At 40.4% G+C, this 18,987-nt stretch overlaps 2 protein-coding genes and 3 non-coding genes across 6 annotated transcripts; all 5 read left to right on the top strand.

The window, feature by feature from the left end:
• Positions 1 to 1,139: 1,139 nt before the first annotated feature.
• snx6 (sorting nexin 6) lies at positions 1,140 to 8,812 on the top strand. Of its 2 annotated transcripts, none has more exons than XM_047611736.1 (14): positions 1,140 to 1,200; positions 1,363 to 1,413; positions 3,368 to 3,472; positions 3,576 to 3,686; positions 3,875 to 3,996; positions 4,078 to 4,201; positions 5,154 to 5,249; positions 5,345 to 5,450; positions 5,656 to 5,731; positions 6,130 to 6,169; positions 6,266 to 6,352; positions 6,447 to 6,606; positions 6,695 to 6,780; positions 7,301 to 8,812. In XM_047611736.1, the coding sequence occupies exons 1-14, from the start codon at positions 1,195 to 1,197 to the stop codon at positions 7,352 to 7,354; spliced, it is 1,224 nt and encodes a 407-aa protein (XP_047467692.1). In that variant the 5' UTR covers positions 1,140 to 1,194; the 3' UTR covers positions 7,355 to 8,812. The 2 variants fall into 2 exon arrangements, with proteins under 2 accessions (XP_047467692.1, XP_047467694.1); XM_047611738.1 differs by having other exon boundaries at positions 1,146 to 1,200; positions 1,366 to 1,413.
• A 1,531-nt stretch (positions 8,813 to 10,343) lies between these two features.
• psma3 (proteasome 20S subunit alpha 3) lies at positions 10,344 to 17,781 on the top strand. The gene is made up of 11 exons (XM_047611739.1): positions 10,344 to 10,459; positions 11,223 to 11,305; positions 11,557 to 11,680; positions 13,222 to 13,323; positions 13,436 to 13,509; positions 13,992 to 14,064; positions 14,135 to 14,200; positions 14,718 to 14,764; positions 15,737 to 15,804; positions 17,383 to 17,447; positions 17,574 to 17,781. The coding sequence occupies exons 1-11, from the start codon at positions 10,439 to 10,441 to the stop codon at positions 17,616 to 17,618; spliced, it is 768 nt and encodes a 255-aa protein (XP_047467695.1). The 5' UTR covers positions 10,344 to 10,438; the 3' UTR covers positions 17,619 to 17,781.
• LOC125024305 lies at positions 12,220 to 12,300 on the top strand. Its single transcript, XR_007114740.1, has one exon. It is a non-coding gene; the product is annotated as a small nucleolar RNA SNORD53/SNORD92 (small nucleolar RNA).
• Positions 15,332 to 15,412, top strand: LOC125024304. Its single transcript, XR_007114739.1, has one exon. It is a non-coding gene; the product is annotated as a small nucleolar RNA SNORD53/SNORD92 (small nucleolar RNA).
• LOC125024303 lies at positions 16,432 to 16,512 on the top strand. The gene has a single exon (XR_007114738.1). It is a non-coding gene; the product is annotated as a small nucleolar RNA SNORD53/SNORD92 (small nucleolar RNA).
• Positions 17,782 to 18,987: the final 1,206 nt, after the last annotated feature.

The raw sequence follows: 18,987 nt of genomic DNA, 5'->3' as shown, positions 1-18,987 counted from the left end.
AAAGTCAAGTGAAGTCTGTTTTACTTCATCTTATAATTGCAAGGTTCATATTTTATACAGTACTAATAAAAAAATAAGTGGCAACATTCATGTAATTATTTCTGGTGAAGTATTTAAATCTTACATAAATATTAGCGTTATAAAATAAGACAACAAATTATGTTACGGTTCATTAAATTAAACTAATTAAAAACTTGTTATTTCAGTGCATAAAGTAAATAAATCAAAGCGAGTTTAAATGAGGCGGATAAAGATCGGAGACTACATTTCCCAGACTGCATCGCTCTGCTCATGGAACTCTGTCTCCACCTCCTGGTCACTGGATGGATCTACAGGTGCGTTTAATCGTCAACACATAGAGCTAAATTAAATAATTAAAATTAGACTTTATTAGATTTATCTTGGATTTAACATGTGTAGTAAATGAATTTATCACAACACAGAGTAGGAATCTAAATCTAAAGTCTAAAGTTTTGTTTTTGTTCTTTTTTTTCTGAGTTTATTTTGCTTTTACACCTGATTTACACCTTCTACACCTCAGTTTGTTAATCTTTATTAATCTATGTAAGTTTATATTTGTTATTGTTTTTTTTGTTTTGTTTGTTTTTAAACCTGGTGTCATTTTGAATGATTTAATTTTAATTTTTTTATTTTATAATATGAGATTCTTTATTATAAAATTTTAGAACAGTTTTTATTTCATTTTTGAAACTCGTTTTAATCTTTATTTATTTGTTTTATATTTGCTTGTTATGTTTTTATTATAAAAACATTAAAAAAACACGTTTTATCTCATTTTAAACTCGGTTTCACGTTCGTTTATTATTATTTTTAATTATTTATTATAAAAACAATGTTTATTTTTAAAAAATGTTAAACAGTTTTTATTTTCTATGGTTTGAGCCTGTCATTTTTTTATTTACATTTTTATTTAAAAAAAATATTTAAAACCCTTTTTATCTATTTATTTTAAACACGTTTCACATTTGTTTATTTTTAATTCGTCTTTGTTTTTAATTTTTAATTTAATTTGTTACGGAAACATTTAAAACAGATTTTATCTCATTTTTAAACTCGGTTTCACGTTTGTTTATTTTTATTTCTCATTATCTTTATTTATTTTTCTAATCTGTGAAATCCGCTCGGCCGCGGTGACGTCACTCCGCTTCTTCCTGCCTCCACCCGTTCGCAGCCATGATGGTGGGTTTCCGTCTTTTCTCTTTTCCTTCTGCTGTTTTCCTCGTCCTTTTTTGATTTTTTTTCCTGCTCCGAGCGGTCGAGTTGTTGTTGTTGTTCTTCTTCTGTGTCTCCCGGTTGTCGTGTCTGAAAGTTAACGGGTGTCTCCGCTCTGTGTGTCCGCAGCAGGAAGGGCTGGACGACGGACCCGACTTCCTCTCCGAGGAGGACCGGGGAGTGAGTGCTCTCCCTCCGCCTCTCTCTGTCTCTGTCCGTGTTTACCTGTCTCTGTCTCCCTCTCCGGTCCCCTGAGTGTCCGGGTCCAGCTCCCGGTTCCGTTCAGATTAGCTAAAGCGGCTCCTGACCCTCAGTTCGTTGTATTTTCCTCCAGATTAGCCGTCCTGGCTAATGTTAGCTCCGTGCTAATGCTAGCTGTGGTCAGACTGCTCCATCCTGACTGAGGGAGATGAGATGAGATAAGATAAACGAGATAAGATGCGATAAGATAAGGTTTTATTCGTCACATGCACAGTTATGCAGAGCGGAATGTGTCGTTGTAGCTGCAGCCAGAAGTCAAACAAAAGTACCACAATAGAAACAGCAATAATAACAAATAGCACCCAAGATACAAGATACAAGACATAGTTAAATACAATGCACAGTGAAATGTGTTTTTATATCTGCAGCCAGTAGTTAAAAAAGGTGCCACAGTAAAGACGATAATAATTACACATAGTGTGTCGGGTAAAACTAATCGAGGTGTAAAAGATAAGAATAAGATAAGATTAACAGTTACATCAACTACAGTGCACAGTGAAATATATATGTGCAGCCAATGGTACAAAAAAGTGCTACAATAATCATATTAACTGTAATATTAACTGTAAACGTATAGTTTAAAGCAGCTGTGTGAATAAAATGTAAAACTGGGAAATAGAATAGTATAGAATCCTCTTTATTGTTATTGTTGTGGAAAACAATTAAATGGCCAAGTTAGACCCGTCGGTGCTACATACAAACGGTGCATGAAAGTAAAAAAAAAGTAGCTGTAAAATGAAATAACTCAAAGTTGAATAAATACAACAGTCTCTCATCAAACAGACATTCATGCCGGGTAGGAAGTGCACATGTCCCGTTCTTGCACATTTCTGTTTACATTGTTCTAACTGATTCACTAGCCTGAAGCCAGTGGTTAGAAAAAAAACAGTACGACAGTAAAGTAATAATTACACATAGTGCACAACGTAAAAATATAAATACAGGTATATAACTGAGAAAAAAATATCCAAAAAGCATAAAAAAGAACATTGTTAAGTTTTGAGAGGATGTTTCTTTCGAGAAGCTTCTTCGGACTTAAGAGACTAAAAGGGAAATTTGAGGTTTGAAAAGGAAACTCTGTGGTAAAACCATCAGAAACTCGACTGACTTGTAATCAACCACAAACGGATGCAACTAATTGAGGCAACATCTCAAAATATAATGAAGTAAAACATAAGCTGTCGACTTGAAGTGTTCGTTTATATGCAGGCAGATGATTTACAGCATTATTTAAAAAAGCAGCTGCGTGAGTAGAGTTCAGTGGCATTTAAGAGGCTAACGGATCCGTTAGCATGATGCTAATGAGCTATTTGGCCTGCACAAGTCCAGCATCACATGACGCTCCCTCTGCACACTCTGACGTTAATTAGTTAATCCCTGACCATCCGGATGAAGTCAGACTTCTAACGTTCAGAGAAAAACACGTCGGAGTGAGACATCCCTGCAAAGTTAAATCAGCCAGCTTCGTAGGTTTAAATAGGTTTAAATAATTAATCTATTCCTCAGTTATTATTTGTTCGAACTGATGCTGAGAAGCTGGATCCAGACACAATCAAAGGAAGGAGGGTTGTTTTCTGACAGTTGCTGTGTTTCATGTTTCACCAGATGAGTTTTTTACCAGAGTTGCAGCTCGTTTGCAAAACACTTTTCAAAGGAAACACGTACAAAAAGCAACTGGACTTCATCCAAAATTCAGAAATATCACTTTTATTTTGGAAACGCAGCTACTGTGACATATAATAATTCATGTAACCCCTGACTTTTAAAACCTGTAGAGTAATCCATGTCTTTCTCTTCATTTATTTAATGTTTTGTCTCTGGTCCTGGTGCATTGTGGGATACGTTGTTGCTGTTGTTGTGTGTCCTCCTGCAGCCGCGGGCCGTGAATGTGGACCTGCAGACGGACGCCACGCTGCAGGTGGACATCTCCGACGCCCTGAGCGAGAGAGACAAGGTCAAGTTCACCGTCCACACAAAGGTGAGAGTCCGAGCCGATGGTTTTTAGACTCTGACTCTGATCCGGATCAGGATCAGAACCAGCTCCGCTCGGTTTGACCAGCGTCCGCTTCCTGTCTCCTCAGAGCACACTCCCAAACTTCAAGCAGAACGAGTTCTCCGTGGTCCGACAGCACGAAGAGTTCATCTGGCTGCACGACTCGTTCGTGGAAAACGAAGAGTACGCCGGATACATCGTGAGTCCGCTGATATTTGAGTCATGTGATCAGTCGTTATAGGTCAAAAATAAAAGTCTCGATGCCACAGAAAATGCTGCTGGATCAAAGCTGAAGGCCGTCCTGCAAAATATTAGAGCATGCGACGTTTCTTTTTGACCAGGCGGCGTGTTTAGGAGGAATATAAGTCTTGTTTTATTCCTGCTTAGATCCCTCCAGCTCCACCCAGACCGGACTTCGATGCGTCCAGAGAGAAGCTGCAGAAGCTCGGGGAGGGAGAAGGATCCATGACCAAGGAGGAGTTCACTAAGATGAAGCAGGAGCTGGAGGCGTGAGTCACATCAAACATTTAAACCCCCCCCCACTCACATCTCTACCTGTTTTGACCTCCGTGCCGTGTGTCGTCCCTCAGAGAGTACCTGGCCATCTTTAAGAAGACCGTCGCTATGCACGAGGTCTTCCTGTGTCGCGTGGCGGCGCATCCCGTCCTCAGAAAAGACCTCAACTTCCACGTTTTCCTCGAGTACAACCAGGACGTGAGTATCCGTTCGATATAAGCGGAGCTTATACCGGCTACCATAATGCTAACGGTGCTGATGCTAACGGTAGTAACCAGACTCATCTGGGTGCTTCATCTGGTTCCAGTGAGTGTTTAATTAGCTTAGCCTCCTTAGCTCTATAGCTGCATGGATGGAAGTGAAGCTTCAACATGTCTGAGACCAAACGTTTGTCTAAAGTTTGACTGGACTTCACCTCTAAAGATGCAACAAGGAGGAAACACCTGGAATTAGATTCAACATCTGACCACACATAGCATTAGCATTAGCATTAGCATTTTATTAAAGGACCAGAGATGTAGCATCTCTGATGCCTGACAGACCCCACGACACTGGTTCATTATTTATTTTATATTGGTTCATTTATTTCTTAGTCTTAGTTATATTTATATTATTAGTTTAACTTGCACGTCACAAAGTGCCTTAAAAATAAAAAGGCTCTGTTTTTTGGACGAAGTCTGTATGTTTTTCATTCTTTAAGCACCGACACCGTTTCTAAAGTACCTGAACCAGACCCAGACCTGGTGGCAGCTCAGTCACGCTGCTTTATTATAACTCTTTCAGACACAAACCTCCAGGTTAAGATGAGGAGTTGCAGATTTTGGCCATTTTCCTCTGATGTCACGAGAATAATGTGCTGCTGCAGCGTTCAAGATTGAAACAAGACGTAAAAATGTAGGAAATCTAACGAATTCATAGCTCCTCCCAGCTAATAGCAGCTCCTCCTACTGTATTTATGAGCTGCTCTGCACTAAAAATTATCCGACACAAGCTGGACGTCTTTAAAGACTCTTGAGTCTGATATTTTCTCACCAAAAGAACTCAATTAAAGAGGACCCAGTGTTGAACCCTGGGGTGCTCCACTGAAGTCGCGGATGAAAGGAGGATGTTGTGTTGTTGTGTTTGATCGTCTGCGTTTTGTTTGCGACAGCTGAGCGTACGAGGGAAGAACAAGAAGGAGAAACTGGAGGATTTCTTCAAGAATGTGGTGAAGTCGGCTGATGGTGTCCTGGTGGCCGGTGTCAAGGTGAAAGAACAACAAAAATAAAAATTACAAAAACAGCTTCAGCTCAGTTTCATCGTCTTTGTTTATCGCTGTTTTTGTCCGTTTTCTGGTTCCAGGACGTGGACGACTTCTTCGAGCACGAGAAAACGTTTCTGCTGGAATATCACAACAGAGTCAAAGACGCCTCGGCCAAATCTGACAGAATGATCCGCTCGCACAAAAGTAAGAGGCCAGGGAGTAGCCAGGTGCATGATGGGAAATGTCCTGCACATACGACCGACGTGTGTGTGAATCTTCAACATTTTGAGCTAAAAACCTCTGAGGAATTATTTTAAACTTGTTTATACTTGTAGCTGATTCACGGAGGAGAACGAGGGAGTCAGACGTTTGTTTGTTTGTTTGTTTGTTTGTTTGTTTGTTTGTTTAGATGCTGCTGACGACATCAACAGAATCGCCTCGTCTCTCTACACATTAGGAACACAGGACTCCACAGACCTCTGCAAGTACGTCTCCGTCCGCCCACTTTAAGACACAAGACGCTGTTTATTTGTCCCACGTGTGGAAAATGTCCTTGTCACAGTAGAATTAGTAGAATTAGACAAGAAACAATAAAACACAGTGTCACATTTGATGGAATATTCAAAACAAATAACAGCAAATAGAAACAGAAGGACGTTCTGTGTGTGTGGAATTAAAAATGTAATAAAGTGGTGAAAAAGCAGATTATTGTGCAAAATGAATCTCGCTAAAACAAACAGCTGAGTTATTGTTGACTCAGGCTGGTGTTGGATGTTGTTGTTGAGTCTGGATTCATCAGTCGGCTGCTTTACTTCAGTAAATGAATAATAAGTGACGGACGTCGCTCTGTTGTTTAAAATATCCCGTTTCTTCTTTTTTTCAGATTCTTCCTGAAAGTGTCGGAGCTGTTTGAGAAAACTAGGGTGAGTTTCTCTTCTTTTTTCGTTTCTTTTATTGACGTCTTCTTCGTCTCTATTATCCTCAGCACCGTTTTCTTTCTGCTCATTTTGTTTTTCCAGAAAATCGAAGCTCGAGTCGCGGCAGACGAAGACCTGAAGCTGGCCGACCTTCTCAAATATTACCTGAGGGAGTCTCAGGCTGCAAAGGTCCGACGCTCGGTCCGACGCCGCCCGTTCACGTCAGTGCTCAGGAATCTGGTTTGGTTCAAACGTAAATGTTTGGTGATTTCGCCTCCTGCAGGACCTCCTGTACCGGAGGAGCCGGGCTCTGGTCGACTACGAGAACGCTAACAAGGCTCTGGACAAAGCTCGGGCCAAAAACAGAGACGTCCTGCAGGCCGAGACCAGCCAGCAGCTCTGCTGCCACAAGTTCGAGAAGATCTCTGAGTCCGCGAAGCAAGGTGCCACGTTTTAAACGTCCCCTGTTTTCTGCTCAGTGTTTGGAGTCCAGGCCTCGTATCTAACCCCAAACTTTCCCCCCAAACACAGAGCTCATAGATTTCAAGACGAGACGAGTGGCAGCGTTCAGGAAGAACCTGGTGGAGCTGGCGGAGCTGGAGCTCAAACACGCCAAGGTACTGAAACCAGAGTCCAGATCCCGGTTTAACCTCCACTCACATGTTTTTATTCAGGGGGTCTGTTAAAAGGTCTCACGTTTTAAGACCTTGTGTCCTCCCACCGTCCACAGACATCGTTAGGTTCATTGATTGAATGATTGTCTGTGTCTCAGTGTCGGTCCTGATGGACTGGAGACGTGTCCAGGAGGAGAATTTAAGGCCTTAAAAAGTCTTCAATATGATTCCAATTGCATTTAGGCAGATCCTTACTCCTTCATTTAGTTTTTGTTCAGTGCATTCATTTAGATCCGTGTGGTTCTTTATAAAACTACAAATGAGACGTGGTACCTCGTCTTAAATTTAACCCATAAAAGGGTCTTAAGTTTCACTTGTTGACACCCTGTTATTGAACTTGTTTCGTTCTTATTTGCTCCATCAGCTTCATGTAACGTTGAGTTTTTACCCTGAAATAACGGAGCGTCCTCCTCTGTCCTCCTCTGTCCTCCTCTGTCCTCCTCTGTCCTCCTCTGTCCTGCAGGGGAACCTCCAGCTGCTGCAGAGCTGCATGGGCGTCCTGAAAGGAAACACTTAACCGGTCCGAACCTCGGCCGCTTCCAGCTGGACGAGACCGTCAGAGGGCGGAGCCTGGAGGACGAACGACACTCACAACTGGACCAGACAGAGAGAGAGAGAGAGAGAGTTACAATGACAGGAAGTCTGTCGTCTTCATCACTATTCAAACACCCTCCTCATCCTCCTCCTCTTCCTCATCTTCTCCCCCTCTCTGTCCCTCGCAGCTTCTTCTTCTTCTTCTTCTTCTGTTTGTGACGCTCATATGAAAACCATAAATTCAGCACCTGTGTTTTTATCGATCAGAGCAAAGACGTGAACGTGTCTCGGAGGAGAAGACGCTTTGTCTCCGTTAAACCTCCACGTGATCGGGACGTTTTGTCCTCAGCTGAGACGTAAACATCTGGGTTTCATTATCGGTCTCGTTTCAGCTGATGGCGAGAAAAAAAAAAACAACCTCAGAATCAACCAATCAGAGACTTTTAAATGATTTTAGATGATGTGCTTTGACTCTTCTGTCCATTTCCACATTAAACCAAACCATCTGATCCTCGGCTCCAGATAAACTTCCTGTCGACCTCTGATTTACTCCTTTAAATGTCTCTGATTGGTTGGACGACTGTGTCCACATGTGTCCAGAGGTATTTGTCTTTCTCTCATAATTTAATCCAGATGTTCACAGACGAGCTGCGTCTTTTCCCGTCTCGTTTTAAATGAATCTGCGGCTGTCGTCATCTCATCTTCCTCCTCTTCTTGTTTGTCTGGAGGTCGTTTTAATGTGACGCTGAACCTCCTCCTCCTCCTCCTCCTCCTCCTCCTCTGCTGCTCCCGTGTGACGGAGTCCAGTCTCCCGGCTCCTGTTCTTATTCAAGTGTCATTTCACTAAATAATGATGATAATAATAATTAAAAAAAAAAAAAAAGCCTTGTATATGTTTGTATTAGTTAAACTAATGAACGCTAATCATCCTCCTCTTCATCGTCACTAACTGTAGCTTCTTGTTTTCTGTCATTCCAGTCGATGGTGGAGCTTCAGTCTGTTTTGCCTTAACGTCGATCAGTCGCTCCTTTGATTTAATGTAAAGAAAAAGTTCAAATCACACAATGAAAACTGTTATTTTTTCTTTTTGTTCCCATTTTCTTTTTTCTTTCTTTCTTTCTTTTTTTTTTTTTTTTTTTTAAAGTGCACTGTATACGAATGTTTTTCACTCTTATGTGACCAAAGCTTCCATTACTGATTGAAGATGGAGACGCGATGAACGGGGGAGAAAAGAAGGAGAATAAAACAGATGATTATGAAATTCACAACATTTTTAGTTGTTTAAACTTCAGCAGGTCTGTAATCGGCCCTGGTCATACTGAGACTCAATAAAACTTTACAGACACTTTTCTTACAAATCGTCCGTGTCAACGCTTTACTGCAGAGAGGCCGTCTGATTGGACGAGAGCGGGAAATCATGAATAAATGAATAAAACCTAAACCGGTTTCTTCTGGGTGTGAGTGAGATCAGAGACAAACGGTTTCCATCACATGTGTTTACATCAAAGCCTCCTGGTGGATAATTAGTTCATGCTGATTATCTGTCAGCTGGAAACTCAGATAATGTGAAGGGAACTCAAGGGACTGAACAGAAAACCACTAAGCAAGGAGGACAACTGGGAAAAAAGGCTCCAGTCTGCTAGGGAGCAGCACAAAGACTCTGGAGACATGGGGGGAGGTCATGAGGTCTGAGGAGTCCAGACTGACCCAGTCCAGAGTGATGGGGGATCAGATGAAGCCTCGTACCTACTGTACCAGCCTCTAAGTGTTCTTAATGTTATGGCGGCTCATGTCAGTAAAGATCAGGGCTTCATCTCGGCGTTAATTAACCCGACACAGTTCTGCTTCTTCCAAGTCAAACATAAAAAAGTAAACTTGAATAAAACCTGACAGACCTGAATCAAATCAAATAAGGAGGCATAATTACTCTTAACATGTTAAAATAAACTAAATAAAATAAATAAGAAATAAATGTATGTCCCACAGTATTTGCAAATTACCTTCAGGTAAATCTTGCAACTAAGTAAATGATAAAAATATAAACTACGGCAGCATAAAGATAAAAGCTATACACAATAAAACACAATAAGAGCATAGTAACACAATGGAACTGGTACGATGAGGAGGAAAAAAACAGCATTTAAACAGTAAACAAATAAATAATAGTGCAGGTTGTATCTATGCTGAGGTGGTTACTGGGAATAAATGTACGTATGAAGGAGAGACTGAAGGAGTGTAATAGTTCAATAACTCTCCTGGCTTCAAGAAATCCAAAGTCTAGACCTGTTTCTGTGTTTGTAGAAAGTTCTTTGGGTTTATTCCAAACTCACAGTCGAGCATTTGAGGAACTCTGGCACTAAACATTTCTGACAGACATCGTATCACATCCTTCGAGAAGTTTTGGATCTTTGAACGTTCCCATAAGTGATGGAATAAACTTCCTTTCTCATTCAAACATCTGGAATATTTATCAGATTTTCTTTTAACGTGGCCCTTGAAACATGGAAATATTGAAGCTTGGTTTTACTTGTATGGAGGCAGATGTTTTTATCTGCTCTGACTGGAAAGAATTTAAGGCGAACTTCTGTTGTTTTTAAATGTGCTACAATAAATAAATAAAAGACTTGACCTGAATTCGTGTCCTTCCAAAAATACAAAAATATACACATGAATTTCTTTTTACTTGTGGCTCTTAAGAGTGACACCACAAAGGACACAGCACTGAGACTCAGGTCTAAACAGCAGACAGCAACTTGCTCAAACTGCACTTATTTTTCACGAGAAATTTCATTTTTTTTTTTTTTTTAATCAATAATATTACGGGTTCTTCTTTGCACTAGAACAAATGGAACAAATCTGAGTTTAACCCCCCTGATCTGGCCGTCTGAACTGAAGAAACTCAAGGTTGTTTGTTGCTTTTTTAAAAACGCCCTTTAGTCTTTTAATGTTGGATTAAAGTTGTGCCGAAGCTTTTATTGTGAAGGTTCACATGGGAAGCAGGAAGTGAAGAACAGGAAGCGGGGAGTTGAGTTCAGAGCGATTCACTGGACTCTCTTAGTCTGTTAAAATGAGCTCCATTGGGACCGGGGTGAGTGTTTTTCTCCGCTAAATGAAACCGCTAACTCTACTCTGAATGTTTTAGCTTCTGTCGTTATTAAGAAACTCTCTGGAATAATCCACCTTTTTCCCAAAAACCCGTTAAATTCAGAGCGAGATGCAATTAGCTTAGCGTGTTAGCCTGCTGAGTCACAGCGAGGCAAACACGCTAGCAGAAGCTAAAAACTGAAATCGAAACTAGACTGATTTATTTGTTTAAAATCAATTTAAACTGTTTTTAACTGTGCAGAAATAGATAAAAACTCACCTTTACTTCGTGACAGAATTATTCCCCTGAGTCTTATAAATTCATGATTATTAGCTGAGTGTGAGTACAGTCGTTGCTAACAGTTAGCGCCGACTCATGCTTAACTCTGGAATATATTAGATTCACTGGCTCCTTGAAAACGATGTGTTGAAGATTTTTATTTAATTAAACAATGTACTTTCGTTTGTCTAACACGCAAATTAAATCGGTAATTTTGGAGCTGGAAGTGACACTTGTGGAGCTGTCAGGACTATTTATCAGCAGAACCTGTAAATTCTTATTTAATAACATTAATGAAAACCCGAGAGAATCAAAACTATTAGAAATTAAATTAAGACTTGGGTTTAGATTGTGAATTAATTGCATCTCACTTCTGTCTTGGTGAAAATGTGAATATTTATTCCCAGTTAGTAATAATAGTAATAATAATAATAACACAATCAATATGTGAAATCTGCTGAAATGAACTTCCTTGTGTTTCCTGCAGTATGACCTGTCGGCCTCCACCTTCTCTCCAGATGGCCGAGTGTTTCAGGTGGAATACGCCATGAAGGCCGTAGAAAACAGCAGGTTCGAGTCTCCAGCATCTTAAACTAATTCTTCTTCTTCTTTTGCCCTGATCACACGGGAAGTGTTATTCACAACACGGGATTAAAACCACAGACGTCCTCTGACATAAGGAGGTTGTCAGGGTCCCAGATGAAACTAGTCCCGTGTGAATTGGGCTTTGGTGGCTTTTACAGAGTTTAATGTGACCCTGATTGGCTCTTAGGTTGTGTTGCATGATTCCTAAATCTAGATGTTTGTTGGTGTTTTTCCAGCACGGCCATCGGTATCCGCTGTAAGGACGGTGTTGTGTTCGGGGTGGAGAAGCTGGTTCTGTCCAAACTGTACGAAGAGGGCTCCAACAAACGCATCTTCAACATCGACAGACACGTCGGCATGGTAACCGCCAGCATGTCACCCCCACGCTCTCAGTTCTCTGAACCTCACCTACATCCTAAAACCAGTGTCCTTTAAACATCCGTCTCAGAGTGAGACACAGACTAAGATGACACAAACCTCCTCCTCGTATCCACCTCCTCTTAGTTATTAAATAGTTAAAAAAAGAAAGTATTTATTGGCGACTATGAGGCAGAACCTGGGTTCAAAATAATCTCTAGACTTTTCAAAGCGCTACAAGAAGCAAGAACTTCTGTCTCTATCTGTATGAACCAAGAAGTAAAGACTAATAACCTGGAAAAGGAATGAAAGGAGGCATGAAGGGGGCAAGAAAGGAAACAAGGAAGGATGGAAGAGGTGAATTAAAGGAGGTAAGAAAGGAAAGATGAGAGAAGGAGGAAGGAATAAAAAGGAAACAAATAAGAGAGAGTTAAAGGGAATTAGACAAACAGTAAAACTAGACTGATGCTCAGTAGAAACCCCTGAAAGCAGGAGACCGGACTGATGAATAAGTTTTGATGAGTTAGAAACTGGTCCTCAGGGAGGGATGATGATTGTTTCAAAAGGTTTCGCTCACTGGACTGAACTCCTGTGATGTCACTTCCTCTTGGCTGTCTGACCAATCCCTGAGCTGCTTTACACCGAAGAGTTTTAAGATCAGCAATGAGAAAAGAGTCAAAGCAAAACAAGTTAAAATGCAATGTGGAGGAAAAAGTCGCCCTCCTGAAACTGTGACAACCAGCCAATGTGACGGCTTCTACAAAATATCCAGACAGTTTGTGTGCAAACAGCACGACCACATCACATTCACCGGTCATTGGTCCCTTTTCTTATGGATTTTAAACCTCTTAAAATAATGTTTTTAAAGCCCTTAATGCTTTTGCCTTCACGGTGGCTCTGTATATTAGAACCTCCGAGTCCCTAGACACTTAAAATCCTCCCTAAAATTGTTTTTATTGTAATCTACTGATCTTTTTCCTTCTCTTTGTATATATATCCTGTATTCTCTGCTGTACAGCACCTGGATGTCGTCTTAAAGAAGCTTTATAGTCTAAAAACCTTGTGCAGTATATGTTTACCACTGCTGCTATAAAAACTATTTGTGTATATTTTCAATATTTTTTTTAGTATATGAACTGTAGCTTATTTGCAAGTATCTTATTTACACTATTTTGTATATACTTGGAATTTTTTCCACTGCAAAGGAAAAACTCTTCAATCTTGTTGTGTAATGACAATAAGTGGGATCCATTCTATTCTATTCTATTCTATTCTATTCTATTCTATTCTATTCTATTCTATTCTATTCACGTTGTATGTTGTGTTTGCCTCCGTCGTCAACTTGCGTTCATCACTTTTATCGCCAGATGGCAAATTCTCATCATGATTGTTTTTGGTGGTAAATTGTGACATTCTGACTAATGCTGAACTCCTGGATGACAGAGTGAACTACTTTCCAGAAAGTCTGGACGCTCTGACCAACACATGTGGATAAATGTACGAGTTGCCGTGTTTTAATAAATGAAGTGTCTGTCTGTCTCCAGGCGGTCGCCGGCCTGTTGGCTGATGCTCGATCACTCGCTGAAGTCGCCAGAGAAGAAGCCTCCAACTTCAGATCAAACTATGGACACGACATCCCCCTGAAGGTAACGGATCAGCTCGTCTCCTACAGCTACAGCTCAGTTTCTGTGTCTGGAGCTAGTAGAACTAGCTTTGTGTGATGCTAAGCTAAGCTAAGGGTATTTCCTGTTGTTGCAGCACCTGTCGGACAGAGTGGCCATGTACGTCCACGCCTACACACTGTACAGCGCCGTGAGGCCGTTTGGCTGCAGGTGAGTGTCCGAGCTTCATTTAGCTCGTTAGCAACACGCAGTGAAGCGTGGTGGTGCGTTCAGGGACAGCAACACAAACTTTTAGACATGTAACGCTGCTGTTTTCAGCTCAGAATCGTCTGTTTTTAATAAGTAAAAGTTGAAGCAGTTTTTACCTTTCTGGCATTTTTACACTTTTCTTTTGTCGAGAAATCAACCAGGTTTAATCTAATGAAAATGATTTGGTGACATAACATTCAGCTCAATGAAAAATAAGAATTAATTCCTTAATTTATTTACATGACAGTTCTGGAGATGGAAGATGTTACGATGTCTGTAAACAAACGTACGCTATAAATGCAATGCTCTAATTAGCATTAGCATAATAATGTTAATGGTAGTTGCTCATTACTACCAGAGGAACTGAATATTACCAGGACATTTGATTTCATACCACAGATAGAACTGAATGTTATGTCTTTATATTGTTTCTGCGCTCACAGTTTTATCCTGGGCTCCCACGACAAAGACGACGGGCCTCAGCTCTACATGGTCGACCCGTCCGGCATCTCATACGTGAGTCCGTCCGCTCTCTGAGGTCTGTGGACGCCCACGTTCCACCACTAACCAACGTGTTTGTGTTCAGGGTTACTGGGGCTGTGCCATCGGAAAAGCAAAACAGGCAGCCAAGACGGAGATCGAGAAACTGCAGGTGAGCTTTAAAACCTCGTCTAAGCTGTAGATAATTAACGATAAAAACTTAAATATAAAAAAATATGTGAATCTTCACGCTCTGGAGTCCAGAGTTAAATGGTTCATTTTTCACTCCTTCTGTTTTCTCTTTCTATTTCATGTTAAAAACAACTGTTCGCCTTGTTCCTTGTTTGGTTTCATTCTTTTCAGCTCAACCTCACATGTGTGATTCTGCAGTAATTTAAGTTTAAGTGAACTGTTTGTATAACACACTGGATCTAAAACCAGACAAAACCCATCAAGTCCCAGTAGGAACAAGTTAGAAAACCACAAACACGTTGAACCAAACACTTTTAGAAAGTTCATTCAGCAAGTGACAAGTTATTTGCAACTATTTCCATTAAAATGCAGGAAATGCATCAGGCATTTTTGTACATGGTAACTTTAAGTATTGTAGTTTATGTTGTTCACTGTGTTGTTGCTGTTGTTGTTTGTTGTTTCCTCCTGATGAGACTGTTTGTTTCTTTGTTTTTCAGATGAAAGACATGACGTGCAGAGAGCTGGTTAAAGAAGTCGCCAAAATGTGAGTCAGAAACTTATTAAACCCAGTGTTATCAGCTCATGTGACATGGATTAAACTCTGTATTAAATGTACCTTAAATAGATGCTCTTCTCATTTTTATTAGTTTTATAAACATCTCTGGCTCCAGTTTAGACCATTAACACTCTGATCTCACCTGGTCCATCGGCCTGATGGTTATTAATTAAAATAATTCATTAAAACGTTTCCCAGCCAGAACTAGAGATCAGATCTCAGTCTGTGTGTGAATCAGCTGCAGCGCCACCATGTGGTCAGTAGAATATTATATCAGCTGCTGCCTCTGATGGATCTCTACCTACCACTGGACCAGAACCAGGACCACATGGAGACATGATCCAGATTTAGGAACCAGATGTAAAGGAAGGAAGGCGAAAGGTTCAGGTTCATTTCTACCAGTGGATGAATGAATGAGTTCAGCTCCTCTTCTGTTGAGTCTTTAATGGGGCTCAGGAATCATTGTGGGTTTAGTTTTAAACATCAGCTCAGCCCCTGAAAGCAGGAAACCAGACTGATGAATAAGCTTTGATGAGTTAGAAACTGGTCCTCAGGGAGGGATGATGATTGTTTCAAAAGGTTTCGCTCACTGGACTGAACTCCTGTGATGTCACTTCCTCTTGGCTGTCTGACCAATCCCTGAGCTGCTTTACACACATGACCTGATCAGCAGAATATGAACTGGATTCATATTCCCTCAGGATAAATAACATATCTAAATGTAAAGAATCAGTTCTTGTCCAGAGAAACATGTGTCAGGACTTTAAAAGACGCATTTCTTTATCTGCTTTCTTTTATTTGGCCGTTTGTTGTTATTTTAGACTGTGCTCGCTCCACAGACTTGGATCACTTCCTGTTTTCATACAATTTGGGCTGTGAGCACAAAAAAACTAAATAGGAAATGTTATCTTTATTGCGTTTGCTTTGACAGCACTAATTCCAAACCGTGTGTTTTTCTAGAATCTACATCGTTCACGACGAGGTGAAGGACAAAGCGTTTGAGTTGGAGCTCAGCTGGGTCGGAGAAGGTAAGAACCAAACGTTCTTCATTTCTGCACAATTTTTAAAAATGCACATAAAATATGACAAAAAAATAATAAAACAGTGCAGGGAAACGCAAAAAACACATATAAAAACATTACAATTTCATAATGCTAATAACAATGTTTTAAACCCTGCGTCCTCATATGGGGACATTAAGTTTCAGGTTTTATTCTGCTTCATTTAAACCCTTGTTGTTAGTGGACATGTTACTCTGCCATCTAGTGGTCGTAGAGCGTTGTTGATAGCGGGTTTCATCGGATTAATTCTACAGACACAGATCTCAGGACAAAAGCGGACGAGGAACAAAACCTCATCAGATTCTACAGTTAAAACTTATCTTTTTATGCTTATTAGCGTTTCTAGTTTGATGTGACTCACAAATGTAACAAATTTTATCAATAGCAACGAGCAACAACGTCGCTAATTAGCAAGTACTCGTTTGAGGATGTTGGGACTTCGTTGTTCGCAGTTTTGGTTAAACTTTTAAAACATTTCACATATTTAACTTGGCATCTCTAAATCTGATTGTGAATTGACTTCTGCTAGTGAGGATGGCGTTGTTTCATCCGGCTCTGCTGTTTCTTAAGACTTATCCGTGGTGCTGATGAGGGGAGGGATGATGATTGTTTCAAAAGGTTTCGCTCACTGGACTGAACTCCTGTGATGTCACTTCCTCTTGGCTGTCTGACCAATCCCTGAGCTGCACTCACCTCTCACTCACTAACCTGCAGAACTTCAAGCGTCTGCGTTAAGTTGTTACGACCGACCGGAGGAAAACTACACAAAACAATAAGATGACTCTTGCCTTTTCCCTGCTCCCACAGAACTGCAGTTCAAAAACACAATCTTTATTTACCATTGTCATATGCACAGACAAAACAACAAACAAAGCAACATAATTTCAACAAAAAACACATGTGAGGGGACCTTAACTGACTCCCTAACCAAAAAACAGGAGAAAACAAGAAAACTAAACTGGCTTCTCACCTCTAAGCTGATGGTAAAACATTGAGATTGTGAAGGGACACGCAAACCTTAACACCGTAGCCTGACGTCCACCTCCTCAGAAATGTAGCTACGCTTCACTGAGCTGTGACTGGTCCTCTTGGTTGTAGTGTTTCCTCTTTAGTATTTCCAGCTGCTTCTCCATCTCCACTATTTTCTAATTGATTGTTTAAAGAATCTGGTTAACAGAGGAGACACTTTTACGACTTGCTGAAAGTTTCAGCCGCCATTGTTGAAAGTGAAGCAGGAAGAAGAAACAAAACTTAACCTCACTGGTGAAAAGGGAAAAGATTTAATAACTTACAACTAAATAATAACCATTTAACTTTTATTTAAATATTTTTTTTATTAAGATTCAGAACTTAAACTTTTTAGAGCAGGACCTTCGTGGACGTCTACCTGGTTTATTTCTGAAGGTCTATATGAGCAGAAGCATGCTAGACATTAGCATCACCTCTGGCATCTGCTCTTTATAACAGATAATTCAGCTACTGTATATTAGCGTTGTGGTTGCTGTGGTGATGTATCTGACTCTCTCTTTCTCGCCTCTTCTGCAGTAACAAACGGACGACACGAGTTAGTACCCAAAGACGTCCGAGAGGAAGCGGAAAAATACGCCAAGGTGAGCCGGACACACCCACAGCATAAAGCGCTAACGTGTTTGATTAAAGCTGCTTATATAACATCTAATAGGAATAAAAAAAAAAAGTAGCTGTGCACTCATCTGGATCTGCTGTTTGTGTTTCAGGATTCTCTGGAAGAGGAGGACGACTCAGACGAAGACAACATGTAAACTTTGCCCCATCCATCGACTCCACTTCTGCTGACAGCGCTCACACACATTGTTTTTTTTATAGTTCATAAACGTTCATGTCGGTTGTTTTTCTTTTTGGTTGGATGAATTTCAGCTTTGGAAATTAAAAAGAAAAAAACAACAAAAAACAAAGAAAATTTTACAGGCTGTGTTTTCTCATGATGTTGAAGTGTGAATATAAAAGTCCAGATTAATTAGAAATATCAGCTGTTTTATCTTTTCCAACCTGAAAGCGAGCAGAACATTCTCATATTTGGAAACTATAAAACTTACCGTTGAAGTCGAGATTTTTCCTAGAAACTCTTGGGAGTAATGGCGAAACCTAACACACCTCCGCAAAGGTGCCTTGGAGCATTCAATGATCCCTATAGCTCCTTCAAGGACCTCTGAGTATTTTACTGTGCTCTCTGAGGGTTAGACTATGTACTGTTATTTTATTTGCAAACCAATCAACTCATTCCCCCACAAAACAATCGGCAGATTAATCACTGGAGAAAACAGCCCTTAGATACAGCTCTGAGAAGAAGGGTTAAAGATTACCTGCATTCAGGCATCTATAGCTTTGAAACTCTTTCTAAGGATGGTTAATTAGGTAATTGATTTATTCAACAACTTAAATAATTGCTTTAATGAAAACTTGCCAAGACAATTATTAGGTGTTTTACTCAATACAATATTATTAACTGTGAAAATAATTAATAAACTAGAAATAGAAATAAGCGGAAGTAAAAGATCTAAAATGTAAAGGTCAGCCACAACTCAACATTGGTTGTTTAGAAATAACCTCCCGGAAATAAACGTGCCTTATTTGGCGCTGTCGCTACTCACTTCCTGGTGCGTCACTATTACGCCAAACGTTCGCTCCGCCCACTGTAAACGGCGCCACAAACGGCGTCCATGTCATCGTAAAAAACAAACCACCGTTTATTCCGGTGATTCTCTATGTGTACCCGTCCCGACGTCTCCTCCGGTCCCGTCCCGTCTCCTCTGGTCCAGATCGTTCCCCATACGTTTTTTTGTTTGTGTTAAAAATCACTGCGGAATGGTTTGTTGTGACGGTCCCTGATACGTGACGTCGACTCGCAGATGAAAACCGCAGCACCACGCTCCGTTGAAGAAAATGTCCACTGAATGTTCACTACTGTCATATGTGCGTTATTGCCGCGGAGGAACAAAAATAAAGAGAGTTAATACAAGGGTGAAAGCCCAGCTTGATTTCGGCATACGTGTCATGAAACAAAAATTAAGTATATGCATAGAACTTAACCAGTAAACCGCTTTTCCGGTGGCTTCAGTTGAATAGCACTGGCAGTGTAAAGCGAGAGGGGAACAGCACGATTGGATTTGA

This window comes from Mugil cephalus, chromosome 17, assembly GCF_022458985.1.
Source record: "Mugil cephalus isolate CIBA_MC_2020 chromosome 17, CIBA_Mcephalus_1.1, whole genome shotgun sequence".
Classification (NCBI taxonomy): Eukaryota; Metazoa; Chordata; class Actinopteri; order Mugiliformes; family Mugilidae; genus Mugil; species Mugil cephalus.
The sequence above is the reverse complement of the archived record's forward strand: the minus strand, read 5'-3'. Positions and strand labels throughout refer to the sequence as shown.

Coding starts and splice junctions, on each gene's coding strand:
- psma3 (XM_047611739.1), top strand. CDS start 10,439: ATGAGCTCCATTGGGACCGGG. Junction 13,510..13,991: donor GTGAGGCCGTTTGGCTGCAG/GTGAGTGTCCGA, acceptor CTGCGCTCACAG/TTTTATCCTGGGCTCCCACG. Junction 17,448..17,573: donor AAGCGGAAAAATACGCCAAG/GTGAGCCGGACA, acceptor TTTGTGTTTCAG/GATTCTCTGGAAGAGGAGGA.
- snx6 (XM_047611736.1), top strand. Junction 3,687..3,874: donor AAGAGTACGCCGGATACATC/GTGAGTCCGCTG, acceptor ATTCCTGCTTAG/ATCCCTCCAGCTCCACCCAG. Junction 6,781..7,300: donor TGGAGCTCAAACACGCCAAG/GTACTGAAACCA, acceptor TCTGTCCTGCAG/GGGAACCTCCAGCTGCTGCA.